The 17,150-nt window shown below is 27.5% G+C and overlaps 3 protein-coding genes across 5 annotated transcripts in view; 2 read left to right on the top strand and 1 right to left on the bottom strand.

Annotated features, from left to right (window-relative positions):
* LOC100215240 (uncharacterized) overlaps positions 1-9,134 on the top strand; it is a 48,323-nt gene extending 39,189 nt beyond the window's left edge. For 2 of the 3 annotated variants that reach the window (XM_065792096.1, XM_065792098.1), the window contains exons 4-6: positions 473-634; positions 7,962-8,429; positions 8,988-9,134. In XM_065792096.1, coding sequence (XP_065648168.1) covers positions 473-634; positions 7,962-8,429; positions 8,988-9,028 — 671 coding nt within the window. In that variant the 3' untranslated portion in view covers positions 9,029-9,134. The remainder of the gene's footprint in view (positions 1-472; positions 635-7,961; positions 8,430-8,987) is intronic. The other variant, XM_065792097.1, reaches the window with a different exon arrangement.
* A 2,860-nt stretch (positions 9,135-11,994) lies between these two features.
* LOC136078399 (uncharacterized) lies at positions 11,995-12,828 on the top strand. Its single transcript, XM_065794170.1, has one exon. It carries the CDS (start codon positions 11,995-11,997, stop codon positions 12,826-12,828), a length of 834 nt encoding a protein of 277 aa, XP_065650242.1.
* Positions 12,829-12,836: 8 nt separating this feature from the next.
* On the bottom strand, positions 12,837-14,243 carry LOC136078398 (zinc finger and SCAN domain-containing protein 29-like). The gene is made up of 3 exons (XM_065794169.1): positions 13,926-14,243; positions 12,919-13,547; positions 12,837-12,862 (listed from the first exon to the last, which is right to left on the bottom strand). Exons 1-3 carry the CDS (start codon positions 14,063-14,065, stop codon positions 12,837-12,839), a joined length of 795 nt encoding a protein of 264 aa, XP_065650241.1. The 5' UTR covers positions 14,066-14,243.
* Between the last annotated feature and the right edge of the window lie 2,907 nt (positions 14,244-17,150).

Raw genomic sequence — 17,150 nt, 5'->3', positions numbered from 1 at the left:
AGGTCCAAAACACATTAATTTAGTTTGACCTACATTCTCAACCAAGCTTGAGTCTCTGTCCTATTATTGTACAGTCTTCTACCATTGTTGTACCTTTCTTGTTTCTACAAGTATATACGTTGCTGGTCTAGCAAACTCATCATTTGTTCCACCAAAAAGTACAATATTGCGTGACTTATCATTTAGCCAAGTTGCGTCTATTAACTGTAACTGTTTGATTATGCTCTAAAAAAATTTTAATCTAGTTTTTTTTCTCAGAACTCTCTCGTTTCCTATTTTTTTTCTGAATCAACTTGTTTTTTAAGTTTTTTTTACAGTCCTTTCATAAGTTTAAAATTCTAAATTTGTTAATATTTTGGCAACTGAGGAAATAAAGTAAATTCACATTTTTTATTAAATAAAATTGAAATTTAATAAAAAAAAATTTAAATTTTATCTCTCAGGATTTTAATTTACTTTTATGTTGATGAAGGTATCAAATCTCTAAAAAAATGGAGTTTTTGTCGGAAGAGTAAACCATTTTCAATTTTAACTGATTATTATAACTTAGAAGTCCAAATGGATATATTAAACTATAAAAGTTTGACTTCAAATCGAGGTTTTGTTATTGGGATTACAGCTTGGAAAAGTACAGGTATAATAACTTTTCACAGGTATAATTATTTTTTTTCTAATGCTAATAATAATAAACATTAAATTTTTAAATCTAATGTTAACATAATATTATAAACTACTAAATTTTTTGTTTTTTGTATTGATGGGTTTTTTTTATTACCTAATTTATTTTTTAGGTTTCGTTTTACTTTTTGTTTATTTTTTCAATGTAAAAAGTAGTTATTCTTTTTTTTGCTAAATTTTGGATTTGTTCAATTAATACTAAGTACTAGAAAGTATTGTGGAGAGGCTTTTCTTGAAAGTATATGTGGTAGTGGTGTAGTGGTAAAGCGCTCGCTTCATAAGCGAGAGGTTTCGAGTTCAATCCCCACCACGTCCCTGGTAGTACCACGCTCAACTTGTTTCTCTGCGCAGCGGCCTTGATCGACAAGGTTCGTGTTTCGGAGTTATAGAGTTGAGATAGGGTTATAACCACTATTAAGTAGCCTCCTCATCTGTAGTGGCCTTCTCAGCCTTGAGGAGGTGAATAACAAAAAAAAAAAAAAAAAAAAAGGTTCACTATTTTAAAAATATTTTTTGGTATTCAAAACAGATAAAATCAATCAAAACAGATCAATCAATGACAATGGTAATAATTAGAATTACATTAAGTTTAAAAATAATATTAAAGATTTTTTTTTTTTTTTTTGAATAATTTTGTTTATGAAATTATTGAAAAAATATATCTAGTTATAAATAAACTTGAAAATTTGCTAAGAAAAATAAATTAGTCAACTCATTCTGTAATTAAAAAAAAATTTCCAGTCTAAAAAAAACAAGTGTCCAGTCTAAAGTATGACAAAGTAATGTAATATCAATGTAATAACTGGTGTTTACTAATTAAACAAAATAGATTGCATTGTTAACTAAGTTTTTTTGATAAACAAATAAAAACAGTTAAAAGTTAATTTACAAATAATGAAGAAAAGGCAAAGAAAATATTTCTATTCTTTTATATTTGTAGAAGGTGTTACCATTTTGTAGAGGAATTTCAATTCCATTCAGGGGAAATCCAATATTTACAGCAACATAAAACCTTTAATTACTTACTCAAATCCATGTTTGTATTACATGTAAATGTATGTTTGTGTTACATGTATTAAATGAAGTATTACATAACATTATTTTATAATAATCTCAAACCATTTTAAGGTTACTTGAAACTTAAAACCACAGAACCAATTTCTAGATGTGTTTAAAAATGCTAGATTAATACTACAAAAATACTACAAATACCATAAAAACGCAGGATTTTTGATGGATGAAATGGCAAGTGAATTGTTATAAGTTAGTACTTAAGCTAATTGGATGATCAAGTCAAGAAGAAATTAACAGTAATTATTAGATGATCAAGTTAAGAAGAAAATAAAAAGCATAACTGTTTGAAATATAGAAGTGAGGAAATAAACTCAATAATTTTTATTTGTCAAAATATTTTTCTGGACCTATCTGTAAAAATTTTGCTTGGATCTAATTTCAGTCTGTTAAAGAATATAAATTATCTTATAATATATTTCAGAAAACTTTAGGTGGTTATACAACCAATTAGAGTCATATGGTTTGTTGTCTAGAGGCTTAATCATATATCAACAATAACTTTTTTATGTAGTCAGATATTATTATATTTTTCTCAAAAAGTATTTGCTTTGATAATTTTGGAAAATTTTAATCTAGATATTGTTTCTTTTTATTTTTTGGCTTTTTTATTTTTAGTTTTAGCTTAAAAAGATAAGAAATTAAATTTTATTAAAAAGGTTAAATGATTTTGGCAAAGAGCACCACTTAATAGTATGTTAAAAAGTTGTAAAAAGAGCACCATTTAATGGTATGCTAAAAAGTTTTTTACTGCTTTCCTCACTGACATTTTAATTGGTTTTAAAACCAAAGCCAGCTCTTTATTTAATTAATGCTCTGCTATTTTGTTTTTCTTAAGTCCAAAGATCTTTTTCTCCTTGATAGTCATTGATTTAAGTTGGTGAAATTAAAGAACATCTCTCTAAAAAATATCTCTCTAAAGAATATCTCTCTAAAGAATATCTCTCTAAAGAATATCTCTCTAAAGTATATCTCTCTGAAGAATATCTCTCTGAAGAATATCTCTCTGAAGAATATCTCTCTGAACAATATCTCACTAAAGAAGAATATCTTTCTAAAAGCTAATTTCAATAGCTAAAAGTTCTTTTAGAATTTCCAAGTTATCTAGATGTGCAGGTTAGAATATACATGCTGGCCACACCTTTTATGTTTGAAATAATCATGAGATTTTGGATAAATTAGGAGATATTACAAAGTTTTTTTAAGGAGATTTTACAAAGTTTTTTAAGGAAATATTACTTGGAAACTTAAATTTTTTGTTACAATCTTAATCCTTTTATTTTAAATTTTAAAATTGTTAATATCTTGTGCAACTGTGGAAATCAGTTAGTTTATATTTTTTATATAAGTAAATTGTACACAACATGGATGAATAAGTAAAAAATGATAAATAATCAAAAATCATTAACCATTGATTCACACAGCCATTTCAGAAACTAAATTTTGTATTTTACACATTTAAATTTTGTATTTTATCCACACGATAAGTGGACTTGTGTTTTCAACACAATAAAATTTAGCTGTTTGACTATCACTAAACATTGCAGTAAAATATTGAGTTTTGTTTGAACTTGGTTAGAATGTTTCAAAAGTATGCCATAAACTGCCCCATTATCTTGACTATTTTGTTACCTCTTCAACAAATATAATTTTGATTCTCATTGGCACTGACAAAAAAAAAAAAAAGAAGCAGAGCTAGAAATTAGAATAAATTTTTATCAATTAAAAGTAAATATGGTTAAAAAAAAATTAACAGTGACCATGGTGACCATTTTTTTATATTATGGCAATGTAAAGTAAAGATGTGTTTTTTAGATTAAAAATGGATGACAGAAATGTTTTGGTAAGAAGTAGATAAAATGAGTACAAATTTTACGTACAATTTTAAACATTTGTACATAGACAAATATAATCTATATTTTATGAATATGTGATAATATGCAATAAAAAGTTTACAAAATAAAACTGTTAAATATACTATTTGTGGTTAAATAATTTAATTTTGTTGCGTACACAGTTGCGTACACAGTGTTGCTTAAGGCACAGCTGGTGGTTTGATGACCAAATACAAATCGATGACCGAATATAAATCAATGACCGAATTAAAGTCAAAATTGGTGAATTACAATAATACAAAATCGGTAAAATCGTGAAAATTAGTGTAAATGTAAAAAAAAAAAAATTGGTATAATGTTAGAAATGAAAAATATTTTACATTTTGTTGATTAAAAATTGTTTATAAATATATATTTATAAAAAAGCCGTAAAACAAAGTTCTTGAAATTTAGTTTATTTATTACCATAATGCTTGAAGGTTATACACCTAGTGATAACACCATGCTAGTGATAACAAACACAAACAATGTATACCTGTGACTGATAAATATAAAATGCAAACAGTAAATTAATTTTTTATTAATTTAAGTTTAAGTAAAATATTTTATTAAAATTTTTATTAAATTAAATTTAAGTAAAATAATTATTTATTAAATTATATACTAATTTAATAAATAATTCTATTTTTTAGTCTGTCAAAAAATCATGTTTTTTTGAGTTGAAAAAAAATCGCTTCCTCGAAAACCATGTCAACAAAAATACTAATAAAACATGATCTAAACAAGTTTGTGGTATGTGGTAGTGGTGTAGTGGTAAAGCGCTCGCTTCATAAGCGAGAGGTTCCGAGTTCAATCCCCACTACGTCCCTGGTAGTACCACGCTCAACTTGTTCTCTGCGCAGCGGCCTTGTTCGACAAGGTTCGTGTTTCGGAGTTATAGAGTTGAGAGAGGGTTATAACCACTATTAAGTAGCCTCCTCATCTGTAGTGGCCTTCTCAGCCTTGAGGAGGTGAATAACAACAACAACAACAACAAAAAAAAGTTTAAGCTTCAGGATTTAATTTGCATTAGTTTTATGATATTCTGAGTGGGTTGTATATGTGCTTGCAGTTTTTTGTTATTATGTTTTTCACTTCAAAAACCACATCATATGCACCCCAAAAACTACTTTAGTGTTTTTTTTATATCTAATAATACATCTTAAAGTTGCATAAAGCTAATATTTATTTATATACATACATATGTGGTATAGATATTATATTTAGATGTTATATATATATATATATATATATATATATATATATATATATATATATATATATATGTAAGTAATATAGGTATATACCTATACCACAGGTAACTAAACTAGTTTTGCTTGTCTCTGTATTGAATTATTGTTAAAGTATCTTGTAAACATATTTGTAATTATTACACAGGAATAAATATTAAAAATATTCTAAAAATGACTACAAAGTTTATCTTACGTTTTCCAAATTGTTCAGCAAAAGCAGCATGGTGCAAAAATAAAGATGTAAGCAGGTAGTGTGCCTTTAAATCAGGACTTTTCCTTTTGATTAAAGATCAAGAAACAATAAATCGTTGTCTGGATGATAAAATATAGACAGGAAAAGAACCGCAATAATGCTTAATATTAGAAGAAGAGAATTCAATTAAATGTTTGGTGAAAATAAAAATTGATCCTTGCAAAATGTCAATAAAGCACAATTGACCAAATTAATGTTAGATACATTAAAAATAAGAGAACATACCAACAAGAAGTTAAGAGAACAGCGAAAATATCACTATCATCTAAATTGTATTTACACAAACTTTAAAAAAAAAAAAAATTTTTTAATATTCTGATCCGTTTGCATAATTTATTTTTTTGGATTTAGCATTTTGGCAAAGATTTTATTCAAAACATGTTTAACAAGCGAAAAAAGATCAATGTAAAAAAATGCAAAAAGAAAACAGATAGCGTGTTAGCATCCACCCCTTTATGTCATTCTCAGGTTTGTTTTTATTTTAGTATTTAGTATTTACAAAATGGTTGGACTTGAATTAGCATAGTTGGTGTAATTAATAAAGCATTGAGTATCAAATTCAAGCAACACCAAAAGTTTGATAGAGCAGATTTTTGCATGGAGACTACTAAAAAGCCATCAGTTTTATCCACACAATCAATCAATCAACCCCTGATTCCTCTTTTGTCTCCCCAAATAAAAAAGAGAATTTGCATTTTATTGGAAAAAAAAAGTTTGAAAGTGCTCAAACTGATTAGAGTTGCATTAGAAGAATATCCAGTTAGAGGAGATACCAGGATTTATAAGCATTAAAAAAGTAAAGCCACATCTATCACGCAATTCAACACAAGTAACTCAAGTGTATGGGTCAATGAAAGCTAAAGACGCTTTAAGTTTAGTTAAAGACATAAATGAAAAGAAAGAAGAAAAAGTTAGAAAACAAGTGCAAAGTGCAGAAAAGAGGAAAATCTTGATTAAATGTCAGAGAAATGTGTGTGTACAGAGAAATGTGTGTGTACAGAGAAATGTGTGTGTACAGAGAAATGTGTGTGTACAGAGAAATGTGTGTGTACAGAAAAATGTGTGTGTACAGAGAAATGTGTGTGTACAGAGAAATGTGTGTGTACAGAGAAATGTGTGTGTACAGAGAAATGTGTGTGTACAGAGAAATGTGTACTGAAAACATTTGTAGAGTAAAAATAGCAAAAAGTGTCCAAAATATTTTAAAATCTCAATGCAGCAAGTTAGCATGCAGTGTTAATAAAAAAAAAAGAATAGCATCAAATCAAAAAAAGAGCTTATTAAATGCTGATAGTGATTAGTAAACGACTGGGGCTAGTATTTGACTGTGGCCAAGGCCGGTTCTATGGACAGGACTGTATAAAAATGGGTGCATATTGACTTGTTTTTATATATCATATCAATATGCACCAATATTTATACAGCCCCAGCCATTAAACTGGCTTTGGCTCAGGTCAAATACCAGCCCCAGTCGTTTACTAATAGTGATGGCTTATTCAATGCAGATAATGATAGCTTATCTAATGCAGGTAGTGATACTTCAAAAAGCGATGAAGGATTTACGAATACTGAGATACTGAGTTTATGTATAACTAAACCATTCATCTAAAATGTAATGCTTCATTTATTATTTCATGTTATGATAAACAGTTTCTAGTTATGTTAGTTGACTTTTATGTTTATTTGCTAAATGCACCTCAAAAACGACATCACTATTAGGTTGAACTTGGCTCAATAATATCAAACTTAATATTAATAAATGAATTAACCATTTGATTATTATTGAAAAGGACACTCAAGAGTGTATTAAAAAATCAACTTTGCAAAAAACCAGAAAAAAACTCAAAAAAATTACTTTAAGCTATAGAAATATCAGTTGTTTTTTTCCATTAGCTTGAACATTTAAGTACAGAAAGTTTTAATTTTTTTACTTATTATGTATAAATAGGCTACAGTTGCCTGGTTACAGTTTTTGGGTGCATTAGTTTTTGTGGTGCATATACCTGTAATTATTTATTATATATATTATTTTTATAATTGACTGACAATTTTTATTCTTAAAATGCAAAATTTTTTATATCAACTTAATGCGGTAGTGGTGTAGTGGTAGAGTGCTCGCCTCATAAGCAAGAAGTTCTGAGTTCGATCCCTACCACTTCCCTGCAAAATCCCTGCTATGTTCGTCAAAGTTTGCGTTTTCGCATTACACAGTTGAGGGTTGTAACCACAACTAAAAGTAGCCTCCTTGACTGCAGATTAGCTTTGGGGAGGTTGGGACTTTGAGGAGGTGAATTAAAATTAAAAAAAAAAAAAATTAAGATTAAATTGTAAATAAAATAATTTTGATTAACACAAATACGAAAGAAAAACTTTATCAAAATAAATATTTTAAACTCAACTGCATATTATTTGAATAACTTGTAAGTTTTCACACAGTATACAGCTGTGCCGATTATATACCATTCCTTGACTTTATAGTCCATTGGCTGACAATAGTTTATCTATTATGGTATTATGCTCAGGACAAATAAATTAGGAGTATTTTAGAAAATCACCCATATCTTAGAAAAAAGATATGGGTGATTTTAGGGGCTAGGACTTTTTTAGGAGGTTTTTTAAATGTTATTTAAAAAAATTATGTTTTGGGATTTTCAGAAGGCATAGCCACCTTTAAAATATTCAGGTGTTTGTAAAAATACTACATTACTATTAAGGTGAAAATCATTTTTATTTAATTTTTTGTTTTAAAAAAAAATTCTTCAAGTTTAAAAATTTTTGTAATAATTTGATTTATAATTTTTCCAAAATTATAATTTTATTTTTCTTCTTTAGGGTTTCTTAAGATTCTCTTGAATAACAAAAATATTACAAAGTACGTCATTCCCGCAGTATTGGTTGTCATTGTTGTTTTTTTTGTTATTGTACATCGATGTATTCGAAGAAGGCGTCTTTTACAATCTAACAAAAATGTAACTCCACAATATGGCGCGGTACCGAACTCAGCTCCAGATACGATTGATCTTAATATTGAATCTAATCACGACTTTAAGCAAAGTTTTAATCCTAGTCCATACCCTGTTCAACAAGCATATCCTCCATATGATGATAGACTCAAGCAACCATTGATGTATCCCCCTGCTCAGCAATATCAACCTCCTATTCAACAATATCCAGATCCTCTTTCCCAAAACCCAGCACCTTTTCAACCAAATTTAGCAGCCTCACCACAACAATACCCACCTCTACCACAACAATACCCACCTCTACCACAACAATATCCACCTCTACAGCAAAATATAGGTAGCAGTTATTATTACTTTTTTGATTTGATTTTTTACTTTCATTCTACTTTTTTGATAATATTTAGTTCACAATCTTTTAGTTCACAATCTTTTAGTTCACAATCTTTTAGTATTAAATGGTATTTGTTTATTTTAAATAGAAAATTTGTTAAAAATTCAAAAATTAATGACTTTATTAAGCTAAGCTATACTAACTAAGGTAGATGTTTGATGTCTTGAACACAAAAAATATAGTGTCTTGAAAAGATTACATAAAGAACTCACAAGTTACAAACAATTATATTGTTGTTAAACTGCAAGAAATAATTTTAAGCCCAATTCGTATCTTTTTAATGGCTGTTAAGCGATTTTATGTCTTTTTTCAGACGGAACACAAAACAAGTTTCATTGTTGATAATTTTATAATTTGTTTAAATTCTTCAATTTACAGACAAAAAAGCAATAAAAAATGTTGATTTTTTGAAGATTTGTTGCTGTTGTTTTTGCTTCATCATGAGTTTCATAACTATAGTATATAAATTGTATATACTATAATTATCTATTATTTCTATTTTAGGGGTAATTGAACCTCCTCCACCTCCGTATCCAGGTATATAGTCTACGCTTCAGTGGTTCATGAATTTTTGCTAAACTTGTAATATTTTGAATGATTTTTATTTTTTATGTTGATTTTTTTCGTATTTAATAATTATTAGCTTTTTTATTTTGTAAATTTTTTTGAATTATTTATTTAAAGTTTTAACTTAAAATTTCTTTACAACTTAGTTACTAACCTGTATAAGTATTTCTTTAAATATGTGTGAATGTGCCTGTTCTACATTGAAAAAAGTTGAAAAAATTGATTTTGGAGGAGTTTATTGTTGTACTGCACAATGCAAAAGTGCGTTTTACGATTCTCAAGGAAACAAATCAGGCATTGGATTATTTAAAATTTTGTTATAAAAGATATAACTTTAGTATGTGAGCTTCATTTTAAAGTTGAAGTTATTCAATTATCAATATATATTGGCAGAAAAACTCTTAAAATGCGAGCATTCCCATCTATTTTTCAATTTAAAAAGAAGTTGATGTAAAAAAAAAATCCTCTCCGAAAAACAGAAAATTTGAGGTTGACACCAGCCTAAAAAGAAGTTGTCGCTGTGACGACTTAAAACATAAAATTAGTTTATTACAAAAAGAAAAGAAAGAGTTGATATCTAAAATGCGTCTTTTAGATATCTAAAATGCATCTTTTAGAATCCTAAGTAGAAAATAAAAAATCAATTAAATCAATATAAAAGAAAACATTTAAAGTTAAGAAAATACGTCATCAGATCAAAAATTGTTCCAAAAGTATACTGGTATTGAAGATGAACAGTTCATTAGTTAGTGCAAATTTTTAAATACCGTAAAATCGCCTAAGTTCTATCACCATGTAACTTCGGTCATTTAAGAAAAAATATAAAAAATGGATGCAAAACTCAAATTTTATAAACTTTGTTTTCTCAAATATATTTGTAATTAGTTCGTAAATATGAATCTATAAAAAAAAATGTTTATATGCAACCTACTGAAATAATTCTTCAGCAAAACAACAATTTAAAAAAATCCATACTATTAAAATCTAAAATAAGCAAATTATTAAAATAAATGATTAAATTTAATCTTAGTATTATTAAGAATCACCAAATTAATTGTATTTACGAAAAAAAATTATTAGTTTATGAAAGTTAATTACTTTTTTTATAAAAAATAAAAAAATTTTAAAATATTCTAACTTCGGTCATTCACGGATAAACAACGAAGGAGACAACTAGCAGTAATATTGTTACCTGTAAATTTACCAGTAAATTTTGACGTTTTTATTATGGTTACACACTAATGGTATTTTATTTGAATAAAAAGTTTGTTCATAATATCAAAATTAACTGACGGTTCTTTGAGTTCTAAATAAATGTCAAGCTTATGACATCTTTTTTTTAATATAAAATTACAGCTCCTGTAACGATTAGTTGCATCTTGCTGTTCTATTACGGTCAACAATACGTGCAAGAATTGCCAATAATCATACGAGTTCATTTAAAGCAAAGTAATGTTTTTTTGTTGATTGAAAAAACCCTTTTAAATTAATTGAAAAATATATTTTTAATTTTATTAACCAGTGGCCAACCAAATGTGATAATGGCCACAGTAATAAAATAGTAGAAAATAAAAATTAAAAATACTACTACTTATATTTAAAAAAGGCCTTTTTTTATGTGCTCCTTCTTGTTTTCATTTTTTGTGAGCCTGGGGAGATGCCCTCCTTAGTTACTGGTATTATCTGAAATTATATCATATTTTTACAATAAAAAAACATTTAAAAATTAGTTTTCGTTATATGTGACGTTAAGTTTGTGATAGGTTATTAGTATTTATATAGCGGCCGAACTTATGAGATGGTATTGAAAGTTCGGTCAAAGTAGATGTTTTCATTTTAAATTTAATACTGAGTAAAGTTTTTATTTTTCATTTTTTTATTTTACAATATCAATATAATTTTCTGTATGTTTTAGGAATAAAAATTGAAAATTTTTAAATTATGTGTGATAAATAAATATTCAAAGCTTAAGTGACCGAACCTAGGCGATTTTACGGTACAGGACAAAATATTAAATTTCACTATCCAAAAATACTCATATTTTAGTTATTGAGGAAAAATCTGGTCCTTTACCAAAATTAAAACAGAAGATCAGTTATATATGTATATATAAGTGGCTAAAAAATGTGTTTACAATTTTTTACACAACTTGGTTATTCAAAATATCAAAATCTACAGCATCGCGTTATTTCTTTTATTTTTTATTTGACGAATATTTATACAGGATAAATTACTTCAGAAACCATTACAATTCTTTTATCAATGTAAGTCCTGTTATAAAATATAAAAAAAATTATAATCAATTTATTATGAAATTACAATCTCATTTTTAAATTCAGTCAACGAGTTGATTTTTAGTCATAGATTAGGGAGTTTTGTCACGTGACATTTTATCGCGGAAAAAAATCGTTAATATATTTTTGAAAAACTTCGTCCAAAAAACGCCAGAAATGATTTTATGTAGGTGTTGAAGAATAAAAACCCACCCATGAAAATAAATAGTATATACGTACATGTAGATGTTATTTTTTTTAGAAAAGGTTGTACTACAATAATTTGTTTGGGGACGACGTTTTGGTTTAGAATTGATAAAGTTATTTAGTTTTAAATCTTTCAGTTTTGTTAAAATACAAGTAATACCCAGTTCACACTAAATTCTGTTTTAAATAAACATGTTTTAATGTAAACATAGTTTTATAATAAACATGTTTTCAGTTTTCTTGCGTTCAGATTGAACGTTCTTTAGTATTTATATTAACGTTCGAAAATGGCGCTCTCAAAGAAAAACTTGATCTCGAAGTTACGAGTATTATTGTACATATCAAGGAAAAAAAGAAGACTGCAATTGCAGCACATACTGATAAACTGTATTACTGCTTATAATTTTGCGGTTTACAGAAAAATTTGGACTAAACCTCGCAGTCAAAGCTTTTGGTACGAAACAATGGTAAACTGTTGGAACGAAGATGATTGGATAAAAAACATAAGAATGTCTAAAGCAGCCTTTAATTATCTGTGCAAGGAAGTTTCACCTTTTATGCCTATACAAGGCACTAACTTTCGTAAATCTTTGCCTTTAGAAATGAAGTTAGCTGTGACACTTTACTTTTTAAGTGGATCTGCAGATTACCGAACAATAGCCAATTTATTTGGCTTAGGAAAATCAACTGTTTGTACAATAGTTCACAGAATTTGTAAACATTTTGTTGATAACTTAATGAAGAAATACATTTCCTTACCCTCAAGGGAAGAAACAATGGAGATTATAGTAAGTTTTGAAAAATTATATGGTTTTCCACAAGTAGTTGGAGCAGTTGATGGATGTCACATAAGAATAAAGGCTCCTCATAAAAATTCAGAGGACTATATAAACAGAAAAGAATATCACTCCATTATTTTACAGGGATTGGTAGACAGCAAGTATTTATTTAGAGATATTTTTGTAGGGTGGACTGGCAAATCACACGATTCAAGGGTTTTTAAAAATTCTCCCTTATATAAAGAGTGTCTGGCTAGAACCTTTTTACCTACAAACTTATCTAAAATAATTGATAATATTGAAATTGGTCCTCTTATCCTTGGTGATTCAGCATATCCCCTTAAAAATTGGCTTATGAAACCTTACTCAGATCGTGGAAATCTTAGTATAGAAGAAGCAAAGTTTAACGTTTCTCTTAGTAAATGTCGTGTGGTGGTGGAGAATGGATTTGGAAGATTAAAAGGTCGATTTCAATGTCTTTTAAAGAGATTAGATACAACAGTTGAACACACAGTTTAACATCCTTATCATTTCGGATAAGTACATTTGGTAACTTGGTAATCAATAAAGATGCATTATCTTGAACTGAAAATTCCTCTTTTATTGTGCAAGTAAGTTTTTCAAGAGTGAAATCTGCCAATGAAAGTTCTATTTCAATAAAATATAAATCTTCAACTTGACGAACTTTTAATATAACACATGATTCTTCTTGTTTGTGGTTTTCTAAAATACTTTCTAAAATTTTATGATCAATATCAGCCTGAGAGGTCATAAATTTATTAACAGTGGCATTTAATTGTTCAAACATTACCTCACTTCTTGATTTTTTCTTTTTGGATTTTTTAAAGTAAAAACTATTATCTTTTTTTACCAACTCTTCAGATTTAGAACTTGACGGAGTAGTTTCAATGTCTATATGTTCACAGTTTACTAACTCATTAACACAATTATTAAAATTATTCACTTCTGCAGTTTTTTCAATAATAACATTCATGCCTGAGGAACTTTTCAAAAAAGTTGGTAATGTGGTTGGTTTGTCACTAAGAACCTTATCAATTTCATCAAAGCAGGATGGTTTTTTGGAAGGACCAGTCCCACTTGTATTTCGTTTATTATCAATATAATTGCGATATGCACTTGTCAATGTGTGAATTCTTGTTTTACACATCTCTTTATCTCTGTCTTCATATCCAGAAGCTTGCAAGAATAGCAAAATTTCCTCCCAAATTTTTCCTTTTCTAAAATCCAAAAAATATGAAGTTATATATATATATATATATATATATATATATATATATATATATATATATATATATATATATATATATATATATATATATATATATATATATATATATATATATATATATATATATATATATATATATATATATATATATATATATTGTGCTAACTATCAAAGAGAAATAAATATCTTGTTGTAAAAAGTACAATTTATAAACATTCATTTCCTTGTTTATTCAATATTAATGTAATTCGTAATCACTTCTTGTCTATTTGTGATTTATTTAAACTATTTAGTAACGAGTGGTTTGATTTTATTTAACAAGTTATTTCAATTTGATCCAACTTAACTGAAAAAAACAAAACAAAACCTTGTGCATGACTTCAACTTTTCTTGGATATTATCTTCTGACCATTTACTAATTAGTATTTTTGTTTCCTCATCATCCCAATGTCTAGCTCTCTTTCTAGATTTAACTTTTTCTTCAGCAACAGCTTTTTCCTCCGCCATTTAAAAACAGTTCAGGGTAATAAAACGCAATTAAAACAACCTCGCGACGTTGTTTTATTAAAACAACTTTTAACGTTGCGTGTTTTAATTAAAACCAATTTTAAATTTGATGAGAATAGTAAAATGTAAAACGCGTTTAAAATACGACAATTAAAACGTGTTTTATCGTCAGTATGAACGGGGTATAAGTTAAAATAATTCTTTCGTCCCCACGTAAAAACAAATTCTGCAACTATTTATTTATTAAGTGAATAAGTTTTTTTTTTTTTTTTTGTAGTCTTATAGGGTGGGTTTTTTGTTTTCTAAGTAAAGATTATTATAATTTCCCCCGTCTTTAGATATTTTTGGTAAATTTGCCGTTTCTTCTTTTACTTGACTAAAGATTTTGGTAAGCAATATATAATAGAAGTCGAAAGTACGCCTCGATTTCAAATTATAAACAGTTGCCGTAATTATAGTTTGTGTACGTTTGACTTCTAAAACAGATTTTTTTTTCCGGAGATAAAATAAATGATTAGAGAAATACAATAGATGGCAGGGATATAACTCGTGTTGTAATCTCGATTTCTATTATTAATATCTGTTAGATATTGCTATATATAAATCAGCGACAAGCCATAGGGAAAAGATGCAATCTTTTCCATATGACTAGTCTTTCCATATGATTTCCCTAAGAACTCGCGCTGTACTTTCGAGTTCTATTGCACGATTAGTTCTATTGATATGTTGGATACCGCAATATAAAAAATAGCGACAAGTTATTTCTTTCAGTAGCGATATAACAGACATCAGATATACAACTCGCGTTGTATTTTTGACTTCTATTGTATGATTTGCTCTTTTGATATCTTTACTTTAGTAGCTGTACTTTTGACTTCTATTACATGATTTGTACTTTTGATGGCTGTACTTTTTGCTTCTATTATATTATTTGTATTTTTAATAGTTGTACTTTTGACTTCTATTACGATTTGTATTTTTGATGGCTGTACTTTTGACTTCTATTACAATATTTTTACTTTTGATGGCTGTACTTTTGGCTTCTATTATATGATTTGTATTTTTAATAGTTGTACTTTTGACTTGTATTACGATTTGTATTTTTGATAGCTGTACTTTTGACTTCTATTTCAGTAGTTGTACTTTTGATAGCTGTACTTTTGATTTTTATTACAAGATTTGCACTTTTGATAGTGTTTTTTTGGCTATCGCATACTTCGCTTTTTTGATAGCTGTACTTTAATAGATGTACTTTTGACATCTATTACATGATTTGTACTTTAGATATCGGCTTTATATTGCAATATATAAATAAGCGAAAAGCTATGCCTTTCATTAGCAAAATAGAACATGTCAGAAATTTAACTCACACTATACGTTTGATTGTGCTGTTGATATACGAGAGAATTTTTTTTTAATCTTAGTTAAAAAAAACTAGTAACCTAACTCTGCAAATATTAATCTCAAAAAAACAAACAAAAGCAAATCACTTACTATGAGTTTAACTATAATTATTATTTTAAATAGGCCGGGTGAATAAATATGAGCAATTGTTTTTACTCAGTAATTGCTCAGCCTTACGTGAATAAAAACTTAAGCAAAATTGTTAAAGATTAAAAAAAAATTCTCTCTTATATCATCAGTACAATCAAACGTATGGTGTGAGTTAAACCTTTGACATGTTCTATTTTGCTACTGAAAGACATAACTTTTCGCTATTTTATATGTTGCAATATAAAGCAGATATCTAAAGTACAAATCATGTAATAGATGTCAAAGGTACATCTATTAAAGTACAGCTATCAAAAGAGCGAAATATGCGATAGTTAAAAATACACTATCAAAAGTGCAAATCATGTAATAAAAGTCAAAAGTACAACTATTAAAAATACAAATCATATAATAGAATCCAAAAGTACAGCCATCAAAAGCACAAATACTATAATAGAAGTCAAAAGTACAGCTATTAAAAATAAAAATCATATAATAGAAGCCAAAAGAACAGCCATCAAAAATCCAAATCATATATTAGAAATCAAAAGTACAGCTATTAATAATACAAATCATAATAAAGTCAAAAGTTCAGCTATTAAAAATACAAAAAATGTAATAAAAGCCAAGAGTACAGTCATTAAAACTAAAGTATTGCCTTGTGTTGAATTTGAGCTCTTTTCCTAAACTGTTGGCTCATGATTAATAAAGTAAATTTGAAATCATCAAAATTTACTAAATTGAAATCATATTTCCACAGTAAGGAAACTTTAACAAATTAGTCGAATAGCAGAACTAAATAAATTTAAAAAAAAATTATAAAAAACAATAAAAACAATAAAAATCTCTAAACCTTCAAAGGTTTTTAACCAAAGTTTCTAATTATAATAGTAATAAATATTTAAACATAAATAATGATTTTTTTTGTTTTAAACAAGACTAATGATGAAGGCATGATAACAATTAACAGAACATTCAAAAGATTGAGAGCACTTAGGAACAGACACAGTATAAGGACGAGACTTAATTGAATGACAAGAAACACGAGAATAAATTTTAGTAGATGGCACCAGAGACTCTAGCTCTGGTGCCATCTAGTAAAATTTATTTTCTACTTGCTTTAGAGCAACTACTATTGTAATATTTGTAGGCATCATTAAAGAGTATCATTGGAAGATCCTCAACAGATATGACAACAAAATTCCATACAAAGACAGATTAGAGATTTATAGAGATAAAGAATAGAATCCGGAGTAAGATATCTGAAGCATGATAAAGAGATGCCACCTTAGCTAATTTTGTAATGGATTTGATATGTGGCTTCTAGCAAAGATCAGAAGTAAGAGATAATCCTAGAAGACCCAATCTAGATGACTGATCTTTACCATTCATAGACGAAAAAAATTCCAGATTATTGCAGTAACGATTTGCTGAAAATAATTAAGTTTTATCTGAGTTAAAGATCACCAACCAATGAGAGGGCCATTCCATGCCAGGAGTGAAATCAAAAGCTCAAATGCCCTATCCAAGCAATCAGAGTGTTGACTTCTAATAATCAGAAATCATCAGAAATTATCAGGTATCATCAGAAAAT

The sequence above is a fragment of the Hydra vulgaris genome, chromosome 03 (assembly GCF_038396675.1).
Source record: "Hydra vulgaris chromosome 03, alternate assembly HydraT2T_AEP".
Classification (NCBI taxonomy): Eukaryota; Metazoa; Cnidaria; class Hydrozoa; order Anthoathecata; family Hydridae; genus Hydra; species Hydra vulgaris.
The sequence above is the reverse complement of the archived record's forward strand: the minus strand, read 5'-3'. Positions and strand labels throughout refer to the sequence as shown.